Source organism: Theobroma cacao, chromosome 6 (genome assembly GCF_000208745.1).
Source record: "Theobroma cacao cultivar B97-61/B2 chromosome 6, Criollo_cocoa_genome_V2, whole genome shotgun sequence".
Classification (NCBI taxonomy): Eukaryota; Viridiplantae; Streptophyta; class Magnoliopsida; order Malvales; family Malvaceae; genus Theobroma; species Theobroma cacao.
In genome coordinates, this window is record NC_030855.1 from 21,629,288 (window position 1) to 21,649,619 (window position 20,332).

A 20,332-nucleotide genomic window follows, 5' to 3' on the forward strand; every position below is an offset into this window, starting at 1 on the left:
AAAAGCCGGAAAAAATTGAAGAGATTTTATTCATCATCTTTCCATATCTGTGTTTGATTAGTTAAATTGCGTGCGCTATTTGACAGGAACAAATTTATTTGTTTTTTTTCGGTTATGATTTTTTTTATAATTGAGGGAGGAGAGTTATGATTACTATAATGTAATCTCATATATATATATATCTCACTTTATTGGTGGTAGAGTCAAGATTTCGTATTTGGAAAGATGAAGAGTCGAAGAGTAGAAGACGATGCGTATTAGACAGTTATACTAGAAAGTTCAATGTTTGATAAAAATGTAAAACAACTTAAATGAAAAACGTTTACATAAAAATTATATAAATAAATCTTGAAATTATGCAAAAAAATCTATCTTAAGAATTTACTTACAAAAATTAATTAGAATAATTATAAATAATTTAATAATGATAATAATTTTAATTTCTAGATAAACTTATTAATAAATAAAAATTAATAAACATCTAAATATTTAGTTCATTAGTTGATGTATAATTTTTTGTTAATTATCATGACATGAAGATTGAGTTATAGTTTTTCTATACAGAGAATGCTTGTAAGTAAAAAAGTGTAAAAAAATTAATTAAGTGATTGTGAAGTTTTGAAAAAGTAAGGATTTGGGGATAATTCTATTACAATAGATTTCATTTTAGTTTTATTAAAATTAATTATTGATTAATTATTGTTTGATATCTTATCAAATAAAAAAATACTATATGGAGAAAATTATAAATTTTTTAAAAATAAAAATATGTTAAAAAATTTTAACATTTTTGTAAAAATGAAATTATAAATTTAAAATAAAATAAAAATAAATAGTAAAAATTTTAAAATTATTGAGAGCGGGGCCCACTAGCCCGCCATCCCCTCCGCCTCTAGACTTCTCCTTCCCTTTTTCTTTGTTTTACCCCTTTCCTTGGAATACGGACATTTGTGCGGCAGAGCTGCTTCCATTGTCTTCGGCCATGTTTTGGACCGCAGAGCTCAATTTTTGAAAGCAATCCGGTGGTGCTGTTGGCAAGTTGATTGGATTATTTTATAGATTAAGACATTCACGTTGGATTATCTCATCTTTGGTGCTATGCTATCATCAATGAATGTGATTATTTTACCTGTGAACTCTTTTCCCCTTTTTATCTTCATCACCTTGGCAGTACCTCCCTCTTCTGTATTTTTCATCTTCAACGGTGTATTTTTGTGGTGATTAATAATTATCTTTGCTTCAACATTGATGATGACTTGTGTTGGAAAGTAGAGGGCTTTGAGGCAAAAAGCTTTTGATGGCAATCAACTTAGAGCATGCATTGTCTGCTATTGAGCTATCAACCATCCTTCCCCTCACCTGACCATCATTTTTTATCTTAATCCAGACTATCCACCAATAGTTTAACTATTCAAACCATCTCCACAAATTGCTGCAATAATTAGAGAAATGATTTCTCCATAAAATTACCCCAAAACCCTTAACCAACCCATTTGATCACAAAGTAAAATAGTCAAAGAAAATAAAATTTATTGAAACTCTTTACTTTAACCATTGTTAATTGCTTAAAATTATCAAGGATGGATGGAATCAAAAGGGTATGATAATAGCTAAGATACTATATGGGTCATCATCTAGCATGAATTGGTAGTATGCCATCAACATTGAAAGTTGATCTAACAATTTGTGTATTATAGTCTTAACTGTGTCGTGTAAACATAAAGTATTAATAGGTATACGGGTAAACATGAACATGACACCATTAGCACAATTAATTAATTATGTCAAGATCTTAAATATATATACAGATACGTTTAATAAATATATAACAAGACACAATACGATTAACACATTTATTAAATGTGTAGGGTTAGATTTTATACAACATGACATGATCAACACGATTAAAATTTATACGATTGATACGATTAATATAATTAAAACGATTAAATTGAAATATGGACAAGTAAAATATGATTGTATTATTCAAATTTATAACAAAAAAACTATAAATATCATAATATTTATCAAATATAATAAAATTCAATACCAATAAATCTTAATCATCATAAAAATATTAATATTTATATAGATAAATAAATAATTTTTAATCGTGTACTAATCATGTCTACACGATACGTAAAAACGACTAAATAATAAGTGGATTACAAGTTATACCAAAATATAATAATACGATTAGCTAGTTGTGTCTTAAATGAATTAAACGGGTTTGACACGGTTAAAACACAATTTACTTGTATCTTAAATATGTTGACACGATTAATATTAAAAACATGATTAGATTATCATACCCTTGATTGAAACTTATATGGTGTCCGTGTCATATTACTGTGTCCTATATAAAATTACCAAACTTGATTGAAAGTAGTCCATCGTCTCTGTCATGCACTTTCGACCCTTAGTAGCACAGGCAAATAAGACTTTGGGGTGTCAATGTCGGCTAAGGGCTGATGACTCCATGTCTCATTGTATTTGGCGGTTTGGCAGAGTTGGGTAAGAATTATGTATTGTACATTTCAATCATCTCACACTTTGTGTTTGATTGACTGAGCTAAGAGTGGCCGAGTCCGTGCAGTTATAGCTTTCCTGCTTTTGTTTGCTTCTCGTTGATCTCATCATCTCTACTTTTATGTGCTTTGGTTTCGAGTCTTTTTCACACCTTTTTTTTTTTTCTTTCTTTTTAAGTTTGGGTTTTTTCTGATTTGTACAAGGAGACGTTTACTATATAATTTGCATATTGTTATCATTTGCTTAAAGTTTTGATATATTATTAATCGTAAGTTAATCATCTCTTAATTAAGAGTAATTTAATCGTAATTATTAGAGAAATGGTACATACTACATACTCTTAATCACAATTTCTCATTCTATTATTTTGGGATTTTTTTTATGAAGTGTATAGATCATTCTATTAAAATTGTTTGAAAAATTATCACCTCTCTCTCGTTTTTTTAGAAAATAGTTTTAAAACTATTAAATAAATAAAAAAATATTTTTACAAAAATGTTTATCCAAAAAGCCGATTTTCCGTCCGAAATTAAGAATATTCTCAATCATTTTAAAAATTATTGTAGGACATATGTACGTATGCATATAATATGACTCTTGCTAACCAAATAAACTGTAGAGATATGACAGAGAAAAAGAAGAAAAGCATTGGAATTTTTGTCCAAAGGTGAACAATTTAAAGTTAATGGACATGATTTCTTGATTCCTTTTACATCATTCATTTTGACATTGAATAAAAATAAGTAAATGGTTTCTTTTTTTTTTTTTCCATATATATTTTTTTACAATTATGCTCTTCAACTCCAATCAATCCTTCCTCAGGATTGGTTTTATTAGGGAAAATAATAGTGCAATTCTAGACTATACGGTGATGCTCTAATCTATTTGTTGCATAATAATATTTTGTTTATTGTTTTCAATTATTTTTTGCTCTTCACATTCCCATAATCCTATATACTTACCCCACATTTTGCTTTATATATAAAAGTTTATAGCAAAGAACAACATCACAAATATAAACCTTTGCTTTTCCTTTATTTCTGGATCAAAATGAAACAACTTTACAACAAAAAGGAAAAAGAAAAGGGCTCACATTATACGTATATAAAACTATAGTTATAATTATTTCAATGTGGGGACTGAAAAACCACAAAGAAAGGAACAAGCTTTTCATGGCAAACAGGCGTGTATGTCAACTTTGATGATTTCCGAGACCACCATATGTACCCTTTCCTTCCCATCATCATCTCCTAGTCAAATTCATCATTCTTAATTAAATTCAGTTTTAACATAATTCATAATTCAATTAAAAGAAAAAGAAAAAGAGAGAGAAAAAAAAGAAAGAAAAGATAACCCTTAAACTTTATCTGAAAGTCACTTTTCTTTTCCTTCTAGCGCTTTCCTTTCTTTTTATATAAGTAATCTTTGTTATTTGCATACTCAAAACTAAAATCCCTTGCCATAGAAGCTATTCCCCGAGTTAAATGGATGAGTCTTGGCGAAGGTGCATGGGAATGCCAACTACCCATCATCTGCCGCGTCGAAAATCCGTGGAAAATACCATTTTTTCAATGAGTCACCACGTAACCATGGTGGCTGATCACACTATTGACGCAGATGACTTCTTCGACGTTTTCGGCGGTCCGCCCCGGAGCGTGCTCTGCCGGACGTTCTCCGGCGACTTCACCCGATCAACGTCTTTTTACGAGGAGGTTTTCCGGCCCCCGGAGTTTGTTTCGTCTCGGAAGACGAAGTGTGGCAGGAGCTTGCCGGCATTTAGGATTCCGGCGCGGGGGGAAGGGTTTTACAGTGACATTTTCGGGTCGGATGATGATCTCAGGCGGTCGAGGGAACGGTCGGGGTCTAACTCGAAAGCGAAGTCGAACTCGTCGTCGGTGCTGAGTTCGGAGGAGCTGAGCCCTCTCCGGCCGGCGGTCGGGGATGATGTCGGGTTGTCGTCATTTGCTTCAAAGCTCAGGTAGTATGCTCTTAAGTGTAAACAACAGTCAACTCTTTTTAAAACTGTTTCTATTGGGTTGTGTTGATTTTACGTTTCTGACCCTGTCTTCTCCCTCTATTCAAGTGTCTTTTCCGGTTGCTTTTAGGGCTAGGAAAGGGATAATCTTTAAATGCTGTCTTTGGTTTTTCCAACAATTGCATAGGATATTAGTATCACCCCAAAATATTCATTAATTAGTCAATAATTTTGGAGATTAACGTATTTTTAGAAGAAGCCATTTCTGATTTATCACATATTGTTAGTCTTCGGCCTTCAACATATATAAGAAGCTATTGAACTTAACATGCAGATTAACATCTTAACGGATGTTAATAGACACAGATTAACATTTTTCTTGTATTAAATGATTTAATTTTTGATTTGTGGTGAAATTGAAGAGGTAAATGGTTGTTAACAATTGACTTTGGTGGTGCAGGCCAATCAATGTGCCATGCAGATGGAACTCAACAACAATGATGCCAGATCAGGAACTAGGAATGCAACGAGGGATGGCACTGCCAGCATTTCCAAGCAGCCGTTCTTTCTACAATGAAAATCTTTACATGGAAAATGAACACAATGTCGACAACTTGAGAAGCTCATGTTATGGATTCTGTCGACGTGCTTCTTCCCCAGAAATCATTAGCTTGGAACCCCATTCTTTCCGAAGTGTCAAAATATCAGCTGATGATTTCGAGTTTAACTCCCCTTCATCCCCTGCCTCTTCACTTTGTCATGAAGCAGAGGCAAGAGCTGGTGTCCAGACTGATTCAGTGCAAGAAGAAGAAGAAGAAGAAGAAGAAGAAGAAGAAGAAGAGGAAGATGAGGATGAAGTTATGAGTTCTTATGTTATAGACATCAATTCTGATCTTAGAGAGTGTACTGGTGAAGCAGTTTCGATTGATGAAGCAATTGCTTGGGCAAAGGAGAGATATAATACACAAAGTTCTGAAAGGGAACATGAAAAAGAGCAGCCAATTGAAACAGAAGGTGAGATTATTGTAAATTACAGTTTGATCTCAAATTCTAAATTTATATGACGAAGCTTCTATTGGCTTGGATAAATGACAGCATTTTATCATATGCTTTTGAATGGCTTGCAGCAAGCTCTAATAATGCACATGAATATTTTGACCGGCAAACGGATGGCCATGGAACAAAGCAATCTCCAATGGTAAAGTAGTCTATTGCCTTTTTCCTTTAGAGAAGCAAAATATTATCACATCGGATTTGGTATACAAAAATCAATAGCTCTTAAAACAAACTACAATATAAAATATGAACAAATGTTGAATAATTTGTTTCCCTGTTAACTTCTAATTTGCAGCAAGAAGAACAAAAGAAGTCCAAAGCAGAAGAAGAAAAAGAGAGATCAGAAGAACATGTAAGCTATAGCCTTGTTGTGATGTAAAGTTTCAGGACTGGTCATCACTATAACTTTAGAACTGATTTTCTTAAAAGAATCAGGAATAGTATCTACTAGATATATATATATATATATATATATATATATATATATATATATTCAAACAGCTTAAATTAAGGCATGGTCAGTCATTGCAGCTTCTCTCTATTCATTTGTTTAGGAACAAGATTTGATCAATATGTAACGTTTTCCTTTAACGAAAACTACAGATAAAGATGGGGCTTTTGGATGAAGATGTGAAGCTGTGGTCATCTGGCAAGGAAAATAACATCCGATTGCTCCTTTCAACCCTTCATCATGTAAGATATAACCTTTTCCGTGCTTGAGGATTTCATTGATTTGTAGGCGACATTCGAACGGATGTTTAATTGATTGAAAACTGAATTCAGATTCTGTGGCCCAATAGCGGTTGGCACATGATTCCTCTCATGAGCCTTACAGAGAGCTCACAAGTGAAAAAAGCTTATCAGAAAGCAAGGCTGTGTCTTCACCCAGACAAACTGCAACAAAGAGGTGCAACACTATCACAAAAATATGTCGCAGACAAGGCCTTTTCCATCCTCCAGGTAAACTTTCTAGTTTCAAATGATTAAAAGTGAAGAGCCCTTTTTACATTTCTTCTGCAACATGAGCAAGTGACTCACTGTAACTATAGTTTTAATTCAAGCTATATCTAACATGATGCTATATGACTGTAGGATGCATGGGCTGCATTCATCTCCCAAGATGTCTTCTTCAACTAGCCGATAGCAACCCTTTTCGGAAGCTTAAAGCAAACAAGGAGTCCCTGGACTCGAAGAATTGAGGGCACTTTTAAAAGGGTTAAAGCGTGTGAATGTGCAAGAAGTATCTAGTAATTTGGTAGATATAGTAAGAGTTGCAATAGATTATATATGCAAGAATTTTGTATGGTTGTTTGATGTTTTGCAAGATGCCTACATTTTCCTCCTTCCGGACGACCCAATAACAAGAAAATCAATCAAGATGTGAATGATAAGTGCTACCAGCTAGTGCTGTTTGAAAATAACTTGAGAATTATAAGATAACCTACCCCCCTTCCTTTCTCTATTGCTTCTAATCAGGAACGACTTCAAAGAGCAACCCTGAGATTTGTTTTTGGTTTCATATTTCACCAGCTAATCGACCCTTCATTCCAACATGCCAAGGGTTTACGCTTTATGACAAAGGTCGCCTGAGTGAAAAAATTTTCAGATAAATAAATAAATAAATAAATATATATATATATATATATATATATATATGAATATGGTCTTTGATATCTCCCAGGCTACAGGTTTTCAGACTGAAGCTCCATGCCGATATCTTTTACTGCATTTTCATCTGCCAGAACAGAGTTGATCTTAAGTCTTTGAAGTTTGACTGTCTCAACCTAACCTGACGGATTGAAGCAAACGAATTCAACAAGCTAGGCCACAGCTACGATAGATCTACCATTAGTTACATGCAGATTGCAGAGTATGCTGGAAAAGAACTTAACGAAATTAAAGCAACAATTCTGACAGAACAACACCTAATTACATCCCTATAGATTGAATTGCATAAGCCATTTTCTTGGGAGATAAGAAAGACAAAAAAAAAAAACGAAAATTTATGTTAAAGACTCCAACTCAGTGCAATGTTAATTTGATAATGAATCACCACAGGTGCAACATCAGCATTCAGCCAGGATGAAAGGATTCAAGCCTAAAATAATGAAATTCAGAAAAAAAAAAAAAAAAAGCTCTCAGAAAAGCCTATGAATCCTCAGTTCTGACCCAAATGAATTAAACTTCATAAATGATTCCCTCCTCTAAAGGAACTTGTCCTTCAGACTAAGCATTCATTGTTGGAAGCTCAGTTTCCTTTTTCACAGTTTCATACATAGGTTAACTCTCGCTAAAAGAAGCAATTTGCAGGACATAAAAAGTAACTAAATAAACACAGATAGAGCAATTCAATGTACTCTGCTGATACTAGTGCACTGTCTTTATCCCAGAAGCTATAATTTACAAAAAAAATTGTGGCCTAAAAATAATTATTATGAAAAACTGTAACAATTGTACAGATATAGATGAAAACACGGGGGGAGATTCCCCTCACCGTGAAGAAACAATCATTGAAACAATAGGTGTAAGTTGATAGTCTTATTTATTTCTCATTATTACTCTTTGAGTAAGGTCTACTAGTGCCCGCCTCGACTTTCTTACTTGCTCATCATTGCTTTCTGGTAGAGACTCAATTGCTGCTGCAGCAAGGTTAGCATGCTTCATGGCTAGCTCTCGTGTCCTCTGTATTCCATCACTCTTCCCAAGGTACTCAAGGGCCTATCATTAACTCAAGTGAGTTTGACAAAATAAAGGTTCATACAATTGCCAAACATAGGTAGTTCAAATGTCAAAAGCACAAATATAATGAATGACCTGCAAGCCAAATTTGAAAACAACTAAAAAGTTCAAAGGAGGTTAGTCACTTTAAACAACATAAGTCATATACTCTCTTGACCATTATCTTGTGAAGACAATTCCACCCAGAAAAACAATACCTTAAGAAGAAAAAATTGATAATTTACAAACTCTATGCGCTAGCTAAGCATTATAGAAGATTTTCGCTCAGCAAACACCTATAATGCTTGATAAGTGAATTATATTACTTACAATGTCGACATTTTCAGGGTTGTCAAAGCCTTGATAAACAATAGCATGTAACTGGGGAAACTCTTCCATGGCAAACAATATTGGAGCCGTTACAATTCCCTGCAACCCCAGATGATTGTCATGAACAGATATATTCATCATTATGTAGGCCATTTAAAAGCATCTTGCGAATCTAGCATGCACTAAAAAGACAGCCCTTGTCTAAAGTCAGTAAGAAAAACTTGGCCAAAACAAAGAGTAAGAAAAAGGTTCTTCCTTTGTACTCTTTAGTATGAAGACAATTGAGAAAATGAACAGGGAAAAGGTATTTGACAAGGGGTGTTGAATACATTTATACAGAAGGAACTATTACACAAAGTCTGCCTGCCGGTTGGGGTTTACAGAATACGCTTCCATAAGCTATTACTAGCTTGCAGCCATTTAACATTTACACTATTGATAAGACATAAAGGATAGAGAATTACATGCTGGATGTCAGATAGAGAACCCTTTCCAAGGGATGCTGATGTGCCTGTGAAATCAAGAACATCATCTATCAATTGAAACGCCAGTCCCTAAAAAACCAATGGAAAAGGGGGAAGTTAGCCCAAAGTGTAACATGTAGAAATAGAAAAATGTAAACAATAAACATGGTCCACATGGATAAAGGGCATCAATAGTGCGTTGATGGTTCTACAGCTTACACCTAAGAGTAAATAAAATCTCAGTTGCTCAACAATCATTCCATGTTTTGTTGAAGATAGTATTCTATGGCTTTAAAATTATCTAGTTTTACACTTTTGCACAAAGTGGCCACCACTTCATATTTGGTTCACCATGTTCTAATCAGAAACAAGTTGGCAATTGCATCAAAAACCATTGATCCACACGCATCCATTATAACTTAGAAAATCAATCAAACTGTATCAAGTAAATGGGGGTTTTACACTGTAAAGAGGACAATGACAAATGTGAAAGAGTTGTTACCGGATTAGTTCAATCTCTAGTCTCCTTAAATGACCAGTCTGAAACTAGCATAACAGCTTATACCAAATTTTGTTGCAATGCTCTTCATCCAACATAAAAGACAACTTTTAAACAGCTTTACCTATTAATTAGTTTAGTAGATAGGGTTTTATATTTATCAAAATTAAAGGAGTTAGGATTTTATAGCAATTAACATGTTTAACACCAAATATTCTATCAACTAAACAGGGTTCTAATCACTTGGAGGATTTGCAGGGCCAACTCATCATCCAAGTCTAATTTCCAGAAAGACATGTGCTCTAATCTTAAAAATATGCCTCAGCAAGTCTTGCAATTTACAATGGGTTGAAGTTAAGTGAAACACAAAGGAAATTACAAACCAGATGTTTGCCATATTCAAAGGCCAACATTGCAACTTCAGCTGTTTGCCCAGCAAGAAGGGCAATTGCCTTGCAACTGTTTGATATCAAGGAAGCAGTCTTGTAGTATGTCTTTTGCATGTAATATTCCATGCTGCGTAATGAAAAATTTTTCTAATTTTAGCAAACTACAAGCAAAAGATCCTTAAAATTCAAATCATGACAAGACAGAGTTACCCATTTGCAATCATTCGCATGGAAATACACAATCACACACTGAAAATAAAGGAACAATAGCAGAAAGACTGCTTACACTTTCCATAACAATCTATAGCTAAGAAAGCATGTGTTATCCACAAATATAAAGGTGGCCACTGTGTCAACACATAAAGTTAGTATTATTTAGAAATTACTATGCAAACATGTGGCTAATGGGAGACAGAAAAATTTACTAAATTTTTAAGTTGTTGTGCAGTTACATTAGACTATACTAAGCTGTAACTATCATACATATAATAACTCAAGAAAAGATCAGCCCAAATATATGAAATAATATATTCATGCTAATCAGGTGATCTAGCCTGCTGTTACCATGATGGCTATCACAAGGCCTATCATAGTAATTAAATCAAAAGCAATTGGAAAGTAACAAAACATGGCAACCATTTGAAGACATAGTCATCAAGAGTTGCAGACCAGCATACCTACAACGCTGTTCAGATGAAGTGGTCATTTGCATGGTTTCACCAGTAACAAGATGTTCAACAACTGTTGCTATTAATGATACAACCTACAGCCGATGAATGGAGCTAATTTTCAATTTAGAGTTACATTTATCAAATTCATACACAACCATGTAAACAATAATAATAATGATGATAAAATCAAAAGCACCTCTGTATTTTTTAGAGCAGCAAGGCTCACACAAGCTCGAGAAAGCAGAAAATCTCCAGCTAAAACAGCCAACTGCATTATAAACAAACAAGAAAAGTTTTGAAATTACTTAGGCTACAAAACTCTTTTGTCTGTTGCAAAAGAACAAGAAAAGAAGAGTACCTTATTGCCCATGACAGCATTCAATGAACCAATACCACGTCTTTTATCCGCATCATCCAAGACATCATCATGGAGGAGGCTTGCAACCTAGATGAGGAGAGATGTCCATGTTAGACTTAAGTAGCCTGTGTAGAAGCTTCAGTGCATACACGCATATGACAAAGAAAGTTCAAATAATAAGGAACTGACATGGATCATCTCTGTGATCTCAGCTATAGACTGCTGTCTTGTACGTAAATCAGTTGTCAAGGTATCTCCAACACCACCAGCAGTTGGTTCAGGTATATGAACATTCAAAGCTGTAGCCATCAAAAGCAAAACCTGCATAGAACATATACAATAACCATTTCAGAAAGTAATCAAAATTATAATTTGAAAACTAGGTCAATCTGTCAATGGTTTCTAGTTTCCATAAAGCAAATTTCTCAGATAAAAAGTAAGAGAGGTCAAGTTTATGTCTCAGTCAAATGAATTTTTTTTTGGAATGAATCAAGAACTAAACTGTGCCTATGGCATGCTACAAGTAGTACAACTATATATTTTTGGATGGTCCCTTTGCCTAGTGCAATCTAGAAGCAATGATGGAGCCCAGACTCAAAGCAAAAATTTCCATAACTCATCAAACTTATGACAAACTGCAATAAAGAAAGGCTAGTAACCTCAAAGTTACCACAGAGGTAACAAATACATTACCGTAGGACGAAATCTCTTTCCTTCCACCCCCAATTTGAAGAAGTACTCAGCAGCTGAAGCAAGCTTAGGAACCTGTATGAGATGGATATGCAATGTTCATCAGATGATACAAGAAAAAAAAAATTGCTTTCTCACATAAGAATATGTAATAAGCTACAGTCAAAAGACAGGAAAACGAACAATGGGATACCTCAGCAACAACCATAGACCGCAACCTCTTAGCAAGAAGTGACAGCTCATCGGCAACGAGTGAAAATGGGTCAAGTTGTTCCTGAAGGAGATGTATAGCCATCTTAATAGTGCAGTAAACAAAGACAAGATAAAAGAAGGGTAAAAAGGAAGAGGGAGGGAATGGAGGGAGACAAACAACTAGCAGATCTTAGAGACCACTGGCACCAACAATTAGCAATAACAAGCATAACAGAAGGGAAAGTAATCGACTTAAGCCGAAGGAGAACTTGTTTTCATCTTTGAACATTAGAAATGTTAACACACTTGTGGATTATTTTGCAGAGGCTAACTATAAGCAAGAAATTCTGGACCCACGGGCAACCATGTATCTTGTCCTAAAGCTATAAGGGAGAAATTAGGCAAAGGGAAAAAATTAGAAGAATGAGCATTAAAATGATAACCTCTATGATGGAGCTGCTCTGATGATGAATTTGCCGTCCAATGCCAAGAAATGCAGGTAAACTCCAAGAAAAAGTTTCTCTACCAGCGCAAACCTACTAATCCCCAGAAACAGTAACAACAAAAAAGATATATGATTAGTAAATAATTGACCATCTCTATCCTGTAACATACATTATTAGGCAAAACAAAGAAAGAAAGAAAGAAAGAAAAAGAAATGCTGCAAAAATATCTATTATCACATAAAACTCTATCCAGAACATAGCTATAGTCCTTTCCGAGGCATCTTCTTGGTGGCTCATTTGATTCAGTCATCATATAACTCATTGGACACCGTGATCCTATCCTTACCAATCTATAAGTTCACTGTGCCAACTTCACTTTGACTAAAAATAGTAGCTTTGACCACCGAATCAATTCATGCTGGGCATAGTCACAACATCATTGCATTTCAAAACATGCTTTTAAGGACTAACCATGAAACCCCAAGCCAAGGATAAAGCAACAAACAAACACAACTCAACAGATTGAAAAAAGTATGGCCTTTTATCAAACAGAGTACCTGAGCCATTTCCCACTTAGCTTAAGTCATGTAGCAAAGCAGAAACAGATGAACTCTTTTTAATTAATAAATTGAATAATTAACTACAACCCAACATGACAAAAACAAAAAATGAAAACAAAACTTAGCAACAACTGAACTTAAGGACCAATTTCCAATTACATTTTCCGGCTCATGTCAAGGCATTACCTTTAGAGTAGAGTTAAGATACTGATTAGAAAGAAGGGATTGAGAAGGGCCAGTTGGACGAGATAGAATGAAACCGAGCAAGATCGTTCTAGGATTTCTAGAAATCCGAGAAAATCCCCGACAAAACAACATCCTCGTCTGCCTCTCTCTTCTCTAACTACTACTTTACCAGTAACCCAAACAGAAGAAATACCCAGCAACTTAAAATTCTTTTATTCAGAGAAAATCTTTGGTATAATTTATTTGCTTATAATTGAACCCTACTTTTTCTAACTAATTTATCAAATCCCAACAAATTACTCTTTTCTTTTTGTTTTTTTGTTTTTTTAGGTTAATCCCAACTGATCGCTTAACTGCAGAAAAAGTCTATTATTTATTATAGTAATAAAGAGTTATTGAGGCCCAAAAGAGGACAACGAATAAAAGCTATTTTATATATTTTCTTGGAGAGTGGCAATAGGGTTTGGTAGCAGTCAGTTGTAAATATTAAAATGAATAAATTTTGAGTATATAAACATAATTTTTTTATTTTATATTAATTTTTAAATTAAAAATATAAGTACAGGTTTTTTTTATAAAGAATCAATGTAATCAAAATGTCACGAATCTCAAATAAATTTAAATTAAATAAAAAAAATATAAATTTCACATTAATTTGAAATTGAATAAATTAAAATATTATAGATTTTAAATATATCTTTCACCATTATCGGAAAATATTTGACATTGCCTAGTCTGCTAAATCCAGCCAAAAGCCAAAGCCGAGAATAGTCAAAGTCTGATAAATACCTTGAAAAATATCATTCATTTTGTTTTCTGCTTTGTAATTAATTTGAAAAGGTAATTATTGGAGTAGAAATTTGTATTCTCTCCCCTCTCAAATCCCAAGCATTGAGAACAAAACAATACTTATGATAGTAACCTTTTTTTCTGATTTAGCATTAAGGATATGAAATAATTATGCAAAAAGGAAACAACGAAAACTGAGCCCTTGAATATAATACGATGGTGAAAGCTGGTAATCTGCTGTCATTTATTCCTTGCGGTGAGTATTTGAGTGAGATTAATGAGAGCCTGCCTTGACTTCCTTACATCCATGCTGCAGCTTTCAGGCAGAGAATCAATAGCTGCAGCTGCAAGACTAGCATGCTTTGTTGCTAGCTCTCTCGTCCTTTGTATTCCACGGCTCTTCCGTAGGTACTCGAGAGCCTGCGTTCTCAAATGCATATAAAATTTGACAAATGTAAATGCATATTCAACAGTTTTGATTGGGTTCCAAAGCAATTCAAACTTACGGTGTCGACATTGGCAGGGTCGTCGAAGCCCTGCTCAATGACAGCATGCAACTGAGGAAACTCTTCTGTTGCAAATAATATAGGAGCAGTTATGATCCCCTGCAAAAAGAATATGCGATAAATTATGCAAGCATGGTTCTGGCAAAACCAAATGCACCCCCATCAGTGTATGCACCATGAAAAGGGGTTTCGACAAAATGGAATGATTTGTAGATGTGGTCATTTATGTCCCTTCCAAACCAAACTCAGAAGACTTCACTGAACAAGTAGAGATGATTATTAACTGCTGTGTGCCATTGTCAAAATGCAGATGCAGGGCCTAGCCAGCCCAACACATGCATATGTTTAATGCTTTTTAAGTCTTATGACTGTGTAATATATCCAGAAACTGAGATAAAGCAGTAAGGTTAGATGAATTACCAGTCGTATGTCAGATAAAGAACCCTTTCCAAGGGAAGCTGATGAGCCTGTGAAATCAAGAATATCATCTATGAATTGATATGCCAATCCCTGGGAAAGGAGTTGAAAGAATCAGACGATGGTGACCCAAACGAACTACATATAAAACATGAATCATGGTAAACATAGCAAGATGCCAGAGTTTTTTGTTAAAGGGAAATTGGCCATATACACAAGATTATCCCACTATAAGTTGTGCCACTTAAAACATATTTCTTATCACGTAAGATGACTTTAGGAAATTTACAGACCAAATTTTTGCCATATTCAAAAGCCAACTTTGCAACTCCAGGTGTTTGGCCAGACAGAAGGGCAATAGCCTTGCAGCTGTTTGAAATCAACGATGCAGTCTTGTAGTATGTCTTTTGCATATAATACTCCATGCTGCAATTAGTAATGATTATTTTCACAAAATTAACCAGAAAAAAAAGGTAGAATCAATTGTAGATATCAACAAAATTATATTAACATGCCAGAGATATGGACATGGCAATCAAATACACATAAGAAGATGTAAGCAGTGCTCTGTATGTATCACCACTTTGCTAACCATTTATTCTTGACTGCATACAAAGAAATTGAATATGGAAACTTGTGTAAGTTTATTAAGTTTACTAACTAGAAAAAGGCAGTTTATTGGCTATAAATGTTTAAGTTTAAGCCTTTTGCGACTACAAGATTATCAAATTCTCCACACCTGATGGATAACTCACTGTAACTTTCGTGCAATTAAACCAGTATAACCCACACCAGACAACTAGCCAAACTGGTTTTCTTGGGGCTGTCTGAACCAAGTCCGGGGCAAGCCTATCCCCAATATTTTTCTCTTTAATCACAGGTGTGGTTTAAAACATATGGATAAGCACAGAGAAGGGAGCATAAAGCTGTAGAGCATACCTACAGCGCTGCTCAATTGTGGCTGCCATTTGCATAGTTTCACCAGTAACAAGATTCTCTATTGCTGTTACTAGTAATGACACAACCTGCAGGCACATGATAATGGTGCAAAATGTAGTTTGAACAACTAGAGGAATGCATATGATTTCTAAAAATTAATACAATATCACAATCAATAGACAACACATGGTAAAAATGATTTAAAAGAATCAGATACTCTTACAAGGTCATATTGAAGAATTTGGCTATCTAATAAAGTATTGGTGTGTACTGTCAGTTGTACACCACATAACTAGTCTTTGGCAGCAGCCAGACACTTATATTCTATAATTCTTTATCAGACTTCCACAAACAACAAGGAGCAATTGCAGCCTGCAATGTGGCCACCATGCAGAACAAAATAGAAAGCCAGAAGGGCGAATCATGAATAAGAAGATAGAAAGCTGGAAAAATTTATTAAAAGAAGAAAGACATTGGATGTCACCAGCATTTTCTCGACATCAAATGTCATTGGTCAGGCCATTGAAGAAGGTTTCTACTTCTATCCTTCCTCTTAAAAGAAGATCAAGGAATAGATTAAAAGCACCATTCCACATGGTACAAAGTGAGACGGTGCTAATGTCCACATTTTCCTCATTTAAAATCATACAGTTTCATATATAAACGTATTTAAATACATCTATTATATTACATATGTATGTATATATGTATCTGTATATAAATACATACCTCTGTGTTTTTCAAGGAAGCAAGGGTCCTAAGAGCTCGAAAAAGCAGAAAATCTCCGGCCAACACTGCTAACTGCATCATATAGATAAATAGACATGAATGAATGGTAAAAAGGATAAAAACAGGAGATATTATTTTTTGTTTACTGCACAGCTCCATTTTGATTACTGTAAGATGTCCATATGCTATCAGTTGGCAAAGGTTTTAGAATTGGGATCAATATCTGATGCCTCCATTAATATTTCCTTTTCATAACAAATTCAATAAGATGACTGGGTGCACATTTTCTCCCAAGGATCTGATCAACCAGTTTAGCTTCTAAAAATGGTGAAAATTACATGCCAAACCATTTAAAAGAAAGGAATGTCAAGGGTACAGTGCAATGGTGTCAAACTGTTACTGTTGAACCAAGCAAGGGCTCCAGTGGGACAGTCAACGACGTGCAGTAGAACTCACCTCTTCTTAGAACTAACTGCATCATCTACCTATGCATTTACAAAATGCATTATTCTTATCCAAACAACTAATATCATTCACCTTCAAATAGTGTATCGACACAAGCATATTTGTGAACAGTACCATAAGAAATTTTATCCCAATGCGTCCATAAATCACGTAGAATTTTCAATCCAGGAATTTATCAATGACTTGTACCAGGAAAATTGAAACAAGTGGATAGTTACCTTATTTCCAACCACAAAACTTAATGAACCAATTCCACGTCTTGTATCTGCATCATCCAAGACATCATCATGAATAAGGCTAGCCACCTGAGATCACAAGATTATTAGATCTGTCAACCGATGGCTACGGAGATGTTTCTTGACATGAGCAAGTACCATAATGAGGGTATACACAGCACATAACAGCATTTATTTTTTTTGAAAGGCATAACAGCGTTTATTAACAGAATTTTGTTAAAACAAACATGGATCATCTCGGTTATTTCAGCAATAAGTTGCTGTCTTCTACGCAGTTCAATTGTCCATGTATCTCCAATGCAGCAAAAAGGTGATTCAGGTCTATGTATATCCACAGCTGTAGCCATCAATAGCAAGACCTGCATAAAAGCATAAAACTTTCCTTTTTAGCTCATTGAAAGATGATAGAACATATATAGAATGATTGCAAGAAAATAACAAAGGGAGTTGCACTTCCAGTCGAGAACCTCAAATACCCAATATCTCTCAATTTCTTTAGGTTGGAGATTGAGGAGCAAAACTCATGAGGCTGTTTATAATTATGGAGTACTTTTTACTGGTTAAGTATGAAGAATCTAACCAGGTAAATGAGACAAATGAAAAGGCTATTAGCAGCATCATAAGGTCAAGGACGGAAGGTTTCTCTAGCAACTGAAGAAGCATCAAAGGAACTGACAATCAAAGAAACATCACTACAGTTTTCATAAACCATATCAAACCACAGCCATGTAAAAAAGTAGCCTTATTCTTATTACCGCAGAGCATGTCCTCTTTCCTTCCACCCCCTCTTTGAAGAAGTATCCAGCAGCTGAGGCAAGCTCCGGGACCTAAATGACAAAGAAATCTGAGTTTTGATTGTAATAAGTCATTCAATCGTTTGCTATCATTCCAAGCCATTGCTTCTTTTGCCTGGATGAGATAGTAAAAAAATATGAGCCTAATTAGAATAAAACTACCATCCCTTCCACGCATACCCACAAATTAGACCACTAAAGGATGAGAAATAACGATCAAACACCTGAGCAACTACAGATGAACGCAACCTCTTTGAAACCAGTGACATTTCATGAGCAACGAGTGAAAACGGGTCCACCTTGTCCTGTGAAACAGCATCTCCCTATATCAGTAGGGAAAGGAAAAGTAAAATAGTTAAACAAAAACTACTCATAAAAGAGGGGTAAGAAAAGATCTTCTCTGGACTCAATTTTTAAAGGAGATGATGAACAATCAACTTTCAGCCTCAGATTATGGTCTTTAACTAAAATTTTTTCACTAATTGGCACCCCAAAAAAAAATGATTAAACACCCTCGACATAGATCAATTAACTCTTTAAATTATAAATCAAAATGGCACCCTTCACTTCAAACATGATACTCAATTTACACATAATAATTAACAAAAGAAAATTGAAATGACATGCTCAATCTTATTAACCAGTTGCTGATCTGTATTAGAAATCAAACCTATAAAACGATGAAGAGGAAAGCTTTTTGGAGTGTACCTTGGGAGTAGAATCAGTGGGAGAGCGACAACTAGTGCCAAAGACAAGAGCTTGGCAGAGTTGAGGGCAGTTAAAAAAGGTTTTCTTGGGGGTCCCCGAAATCCTAGAAACTACCCGAGAAAATAGAATAGTCATCTTCCTGCTATTGGTATGTTAAACTCCACCCAGAAACCGGGTAATGTTTTTCCATTGAATCACGTGTCAAAGTACTTGATTTGGTCAAAGCGGACAAAACTAATTCAGTTTTTGCTTCAAGTGAGGACAAACTTGTGAAGAATCCATTTTTGCTTCGAGTTCACGATTGAAATAAAAAATATATATATTTCAACAGTCTGTCCTAGTTTTATGATTTTCTTATTAGATAAAATTGAAAAGAGAGAGAGAGAGAGAGAGAGAGATTGCAATCCCCATTACACTCAATGGTCAAGAAAAAAAGCATAATAACTTAGTAAAGTCAGTTGATTAAAATATCTTACTGCTTTGGTCTTTCATTTACGATGCACCATATGAAATGGCCAAATTTAAAAATGAAACAAGTCCCAAGAAAGAAGAAAATGAGTACATGCATCAGCGATTGCCTCCTTCCCTCAGCAACTCTTTAAACTCTTCATCTGTGCTTCTTAGCATGTTAGCCAAACCCAATTTAACCCCACTTTGCATGACTTCAATGTGCCTTGGTTTTATCCTCTTCTCTAAACTAAAAGCGAAGAACTGAGGGAACTCCTTCAACTCCTCCAACTCCCCTTTCATCTCCTCGTTGAAGTACTCAAATTTTGGCTTGTAGTTGTTTTCTATGCTGAAAGTGAACAGCCCTGGACACCTCAACACCATACTTTTAGCCTCATTGGTTGAAAACCCTATACTTTCCAAGAACTTCAGTTTAGGTATCAAGGTATGTTCCACACTAGAAACCAACAACACAGGATCTTGATAGGCCAAAGCCCCTAAATCTTTAAAACCAAGCCTTTGAAGATAGAACAAAGCTGGTTTTAGCCGGTCTCTGACACTTGAAGTAAGCAATCTTGGACACTTATTAATGACCTTCCTATAGTTGTTTTCTGGGACATGAAGGTCTTGGGAGAGGAAACTGAAAACTGGGTTAAGGTCAGCTTTGACGTTAGAGGTTAAGATTTTGGGGCACATGCCAAAGATTCTAGGGAAGTCCTTTTGGTGAATGCCTTTGGATTGGAGGAAGGACATTATGGAATGGATAGAATGGAGGGAAGTGGTGTGAAGAGAAGGGTTAAGAGAGAGTGCTTTACCTGAGTCAATGCCCATGATTTCAAGGCATAAGATTTTCTCTTTGATTTGGAGGGACAGATTTTGATGAGTTGATGAGTAGAGTGGGTGTTTATGGAGGAGACTTTTGGGTTTTGCTGCTGAAAGGCTGTTTGGTTGTTGGGAATTTCCAGGGGAAGATGATGGCTTCTGAGAAGAGATGCATAGGGAAGATTGTAATGCAGTTGCAGCTGCTGCAGACATGGTCGAGAGACACAGAGATGGCTTCCGGAGTGGTTGTCCAAAAACTGATCTTATTGGTCTTATTTGTATGTTATGTGACAAAGACACGTGGCGATTGGGTTGAAGCTGATTGGCCAAAGCGAGATCTCTTTTAGATGACTTGGGTGGACAATTTCTTGGCTCGAGCCATCCTTCCCTTCCTGCGTGTCATTGCTAATTACACAG

At 35.1% G+C, this 20,332-nt stretch overlaps 4 protein-coding genes across 8 annotated transcripts; 1 reads left to right on the forward strand and 3 right to left on the reverse strand.

Moving 5' to 3' along the window:
* LOC18596446 (transcriptional regulator Myc) lies at positions 3,939-7,018 on the forward strand. Its single transcript, XM_007024914.2, has 7 exons — positions 3,939-4,507; positions 4,965-5,518; positions 5,632-5,702; positions 5,856-5,912; positions 6,164-6,253; positions 6,344-6,520; positions 6,653-7,018. The coding sequence occupies exons 1-7, from the start codon at positions 4,014-4,016 to the stop codon at positions 6,695-6,697; spliced, it is 1,488 nt and encodes a 495-aa protein (XP_007024976.2). The 5' UTR covers positions 3,939-4,013; the 3' UTR covers positions 6,698-7,018.
* Positions 7,867-13,403, reverse strand: LOC18596447 (solanesyl diphosphate synthase 3, chloroplastic/mitochondrial). 3 transcript variants are annotated; one of them, XM_007024918.2, is made up of 12 exons: positions 13,064-13,403; positions 12,315-12,410; positions 11,873-11,953; positions 11,683-11,754; positions 11,179-11,310; positions 10,990-11,076; positions 10,828-10,899; positions 10,638-10,723; positions 9,955-10,087; positions 9,073-9,162; positions 8,609-8,707; positions 7,867-8,278 (listed from the first exon to the last, which is right to left on the reverse strand). In XM_007024918.2, the coding sequence occupies exons 3-12, from the start codon at positions 11,885-11,887 to the stop codon at positions 8,099-8,101; spliced, it is 966 nt and encodes a 321-aa protein (XP_007024980.1). In that variant the 5' UTR covers positions 11,888-11,953; positions 12,315-12,410; positions 13,064-13,403; the 3' UTR covers positions 7,867-8,098. The 3 variants fall into 3 exon arrangements, with proteins under 3 accessions (XP_007024980.1, XP_007024979.2, XP_007024981.2); XM_007024917.2 differs by having other exon boundaries at positions 12,315-12,407; positions 13,064-13,400; XM_007024919.2 differs by lacking the exons at positions 9,955-10,087; positions 10,638-10,723 and having other exon boundaries at positions 12,315-12,407; positions 13,064-13,398.
* LOC18596448 (solanesyl diphosphate synthase 3, chloroplastic/mitochondrial) lies at positions 13,828-18,915 on the reverse strand. 2 transcript variants are annotated; one of them, XM_007024921.2, is made up of 11 exons: positions 18,647-18,915; positions 18,163-18,243; positions 17,900-17,971; positions 17,372-17,503; positions 17,127-17,213; positions 16,444-16,515; positions 15,715-15,800; positions 15,069-15,201; positions 14,779-14,868; positions 14,359-14,457; positions 13,828-14,272 (listed from the first exon to the last, which is right to left on the reverse strand). In XM_007024921.2, exons 1-11 carry the CDS (start codon positions 18,779-18,781, stop codon positions 14,093-14,095), a joined length of 1,167 nt encoding a protein of 388 aa, XP_007024983.2. In that variant the 5' UTR covers positions 18,782-18,915; the 3' UTR covers positions 13,828-14,092. The 2 variants fall into 2 exon arrangements, with proteins under 2 accessions (XP_007024983.2, XP_007024982.2); XM_007024920.2 differs by having other exon boundaries at positions 18,163-18,261.
* Positions 18,161-20,176, reverse strand: LOC18596449 (transcription termination factor MTEF1, chloroplastic). 2 transcript variants are annotated; one of them, XM_007024929.2, is made up of 2 exons: positions 19,209-20,176; positions 18,161-18,243 (listed from the first exon to the last, which is right to left on the reverse strand). In XM_007024929.2, exon 1 carries the CDS (start codon positions 20,126-20,128, stop codon positions 19,214-19,216), a length of 915 nt encoding a protein of 304 aa, XP_007024991.2. In that variant the 5' UTR covers positions 20,129-20,176; the 3' UTR covers positions 18,161-18,243; positions 19,209-19,213. The 2 variants fall into 2 exon arrangements, with proteins under 2 accessions (XP_007024991.2, XP_017978402.1); XM_018122913.1 differs by having other exon boundaries at positions 18,161-18,261.